This window comes from Nicotiana tabacum, chromosome 5, assembly GCF_000715075.1.
Source record: "Nicotiana tabacum cultivar K326 chromosome 5, ASM71507v2, whole genome shotgun sequence".
Taxonomy (NCBI): Eukaryota; Viridiplantae; Streptophyta; class Magnoliopsida; order Solanales; family Solanaceae; genus Nicotiana; species Nicotiana tabacum.
In genome coordinates, this window is record NC_134084.1 from 129,034,881 (window position 1) to 129,038,720 (window position 3,840).

A 3,840-nucleotide genomic window follows, 5' to 3' on the forward strand; every position below is an offset into this window, starting at 1 on the left:
CTTGTTATTTGGCTTAACCACAATGCAAACTTTCTTGTTTTAGAATATATATAGATTTTGAGAGATTGTCAAAATAATTTGTTAATTACCGGTAATTTATAATGTTAGTTTTCTATTGTTAGTTTGTTAAAAATTGTGTCTAGTTTTCAAAACTAAAATGTATCGAGTCTACTTTAACTAGTATAGTGACCAGAATGTCAACTTTGTCGTGGATTTCTAATCAAATATCATTACAATACAATACTAATATATTAAATTAGACCACATGGCAAAGTATCTATCAATTGATATATGGTGACGGCTTTATTGAAAGGGAAAAAAAGAGTACTACTCCCAGGAAGATACATAAAATATTAAAAAAAGGAGAAAACACTGTATATTTCAAAGATCAGAAATCGTCAAAATCTGCGGGTACGATATATTTCCATTAAATGAAGCTGATTTCTATTTCCCTTCATCTTCGTCTCTTCTTGATTTACATCTCCTTTGCTATTAATGTGGAAATATCAGCATACCAAAACTAAATTGCAGTAAGCCAAATTCAAGATTTGAGTTCATCAAACAGTTACTATGAAGTTTCCTTTTCCATTTACCAGTTGTTTTAGTTCCTCATCTGGTACAATGGATGCCAACCAAATTATCCCATATGGTACGTAACTTCTCAAATCCTCCTCTTTAACTTCTTTATCATTTTTTACGGTCTTGATAATATTATTCCCACCGAAGGGAGCCTCGGAGAAACGATAAAGTTATCTTCGTATGACATATAGGTCACTAGTTCGAGTAGTGGAAGCAGCCATTAATGCTTGCATTAGGGTAGACTGTCTGCATCTCACACCCCTTGATTCGGCCTTTCCTTGAACCCTACATGAACGCAGGATGCCTCATATCCCGGGCTGCCTTTTTGTCGTATAATATTATTCCTATTACTTAAGGATATAAATTCTACTAACAGGTGGACAAAGAGCTCAGAAGTTTTCAGTGTTCACTTACAAAGAATTGAAGGCTGCAACTCATGGATTCAGAGTTTCAAGTAGAATTGGAGAGGGAGGATTTGGTTCTGTTTACAAGGTGGGTTTCTTTGAATTGAAACGGTTTTAAATGAAACAACATGAACAATGAGGATTCATATAGCCAATTCCAGCTAGAGCGAGGGATGGCCATTTTTTTCCTGACTGCATTCGATGCTGATGTTCATTTGGTTTTTTTTCTTGAAAAGGGTCGGCTTGAAGATGGAAGCATTGTGGCTGTAAAGGTTCTATCAATTGAATTAGAAACATTGCGAGGTGAAAGAGAATTTATTTCAGAAATAGCTGCATTGTCTGATATCAGACATGAAAATCTTGTCATTCTCAGAGGATATTGTGTGGATGGAACCAACAGATTCTTAGTCTATGATTACATGGAAAACAATAGTCTAACACAATCTTTTCTAGGTAAATTTTTAAGCATTTAAGTTATATACACTGTTACCGTGAAAGAAATTAAATGCGATCAGGTTACTCAAAGGATATCTACAAGTTAGCCTCTTTAAAATTTGGTATATGTAATCTTGATAATAATACAGGTTACCTGCTACAACAAATAATTAAAGATGGCATGATAGTTTAAATATTTCTTACACTAACGGCGTATATAACTGAACGCATTCTTTAATATCTCTATCATATTAAATTTTGGAGGAATGTTATCACAATGAGTTGGCTTAAATTGATTGTTTTGACCAGCAGGGGAAGAGCAAAACAGAAGTAAATTCACATGGGAACTAAGAAGAGAAATTTCAAAAGGAATAGCAAAGGGACTTTCATATCTTCACGAAGAAGTGAATCCTCACATTGTACATAGAGATATTAAGGCCAGCAATATACTTCTTGATCAGAATTTTACACCAAAAATTGCTGATTTTGGTTTATCTAGGCTATTCCCAGAAAAAACTTCCCACATTACTACCCGAGTTGCCGGAACATTGTAAGTTCAAAGTACATTTTGGATTCCATATTTGAGTGTTTATTGTTGATCATGTTGTTAGTTTCTTGACTTAATTACCTTATGCCTAAAGAGGCTATCTTTCTCCAGAATACGCCATTAGTGGACATTTAACTCGGAAATCAGATGTTTATAGCTTTGGAGTCTTATTGCTAGAAATAGTCAGCGGTTGCCCTGTAATTGCTTTTGACATTGAGAGAGGAGAACATTTCCTAGTTAACAAGGTAATCATATTTCGTAATGTTTAATTTCTATACATTAACAATGTTAAAAAGAATTTATATTATCAGGTCATCTAAAAGGTAATTAGTGGCAATAAGTGGAATTAGAACTTGAAAAATAAGACAAGTATCCTTCTATAGCATAATCTCACTAGTGTATTTATTTCAGGCATGGGAAATGTACAATAGTGGCAAATTATTAGAGCTAGTAGACCCTGTGTTAAATGGAGAATTTTGTGGCGATGAAGCTGTCCGATTCTTGAAGATTGGCCTGCTCTGTGTGCAAGAAATCGCCAGTCTCCGCCCCAAAATGTCTGCAGTCATAAAGATGTTGAGCAGTTCCAATTATATGGAATTAGAGGACATAAAGATTACTCAGCCTGGAATTCTTGCTGATCTGAAAGATGTTAAGATAGGTCAAAAGCAATCTTCTAACAGCTTTTTCTCCAATGCTGTAGCTATAGCTAGAAAGTGTTGGTACAAAGTGTATATTTCAAACACAAAAACTTGGCCTACTGTTTTTGAGAAGATATAAATCAATGAGGCTTTGAATATGTGACCAGCAGGTTACGGGTTCGATACGTGAAAATAGCCTTTTGTAAAAATACAAGATAAGGTTGTGTGCAATAAACCCTTATGATGTGGCTCTTCTCCGGACCCCGCGCATAGCAAGAGTTTTAGTGCACCGAGCTGCCTCTTGAGGCTTTGAAGAGACTGAAATGAAAATGCTCTGAACAAATGTAGCTTAGAGTAGGTCTTTCTTCTGACTTCTTTCTTTTTTAACCTTTATTTGAATATTTAGTTCCATAAGCTGCAGATATTATCCTTGGGTAACAAACAAGGATAACAAATTTTTGGATTTGAGGGACCAAATAAATTTTTTCTTCAATTAATTATAACTTTTTCTAACACTATTTAAATATTTATAACTGTAAAACAGTTGTGGTATTTAATGTTCTTCTTTATGACGTCAGAAAATATGTAAATTTTATTTGAAGGCTTAATATATATTTCTGCCCCTCTCTTTGAACTCACGAATCGATATCACTTTAACGCTACTGGTGACTTGTTGTACATCTCAACTTGTAAAGTATGGGTCTGAGACCCTTACACAAGCGCGTGTAGAAACAAAAATAGAAAGCTGAGGGACCTTTTTACCCTTCAATCAATTATAAGTGGAAAGCCTTTAAGTCCAAGTTGAATTACGGAAATATCCCCTCAAACGCTGAGGGACCTTTTTACCCTTCAATCAATTATTATTCATAGTTATTTTCTTGTATAAACATGTAAATATACAATAATCAGTTCTACTTTATTAGATTTGAATAGAGTACAATGAATCAGCCACTATAATGTCTCCAGAATATATTAAATATAATATGTAAAGTAGGAACGGTCGTATTCATTGTGTTTACAGCTAGAGTAATTAAGTTCTAAGGAATAATATTTCTTCACATTTCCATTCAAATGGAAACCCCAAAGGTTATATTTGATATATGTACAGTTTTATAACAGTCAAAAGCTGTCACAGACCCAAAATCTAACCATGTCGTGATGGCATCTGTCGTGATACTATGCCAGTCACCTATTTCCGATTATTCCATTTTTCAAATAAAAACTTAAGTAAATCATA

At 34.1% G+C, this 3,840-nt stretch overlaps 1 protein-coding gene across 3 annotated transcripts; it reads left to right on the top strand.

Moving 5' to 3' along the window:
* Positions 1–409: 409 nt before the first annotated feature.
* LOC107765779 (putative serine/threonine-protein kinase) lies at positions 410–3,118 on the top strand. 3 transcript variants are annotated; one of them, XM_016584468.2, is made up of 6 exons: positions 410–649; positions 956–1,071; positions 1,220–1,286; positions 1,731–1,968; positions 2,060–2,210; positions 2,377–3,118. In XM_016584468.2, exons 1-6 carry the CDS (start codon positions 571–573, stop codon positions 2,740–2,742), a joined length of 1,017 nt encoding a protein of 338 aa, XP_016439954.1. In that variant the 5' UTR covers positions 410–570; the 3' UTR covers positions 2,743–3,118. The 3 variants fall into 3 exon arrangements, with proteins under 3 accessions (XP_016439954.1, XP_016439952.1, XP_016439953.1); XM_016584466.2 differs by having other exon boundaries at positions 412–649; positions 1,220–1,436; positions 1,728–1,968; XM_016584467.2 differs by having other exon boundaries at positions 413–649; positions 1,220–1,436.
* The last annotated feature ends 722 nt before the right edge of the window (positions 3,119–3,840 follow it).

Bases quoted from the DNA above. Each gene is read 5' to 3' on its own strand.
- LOC107765779 (XM_016584466.2), top strand. From the start codon at position 571: ATGAAGTTTCCTTTTCCATTTACCAGTTGTTTTAGTTCCTCATCTGGT. The intron at 650-955 runs GTACGTAACTTC...TTCTACTAACAG, and splicing joins CAACCAAATTATCCCATATG to GTGGACAAAGAGCTCAGAAG. The intron at 2,211-2,376 runs GTAATCATATTT...TATTTATTTCAG, and splicing joins AACATTTCCTAGTTAACAAG to GCATGGGAAATGTACAATAG.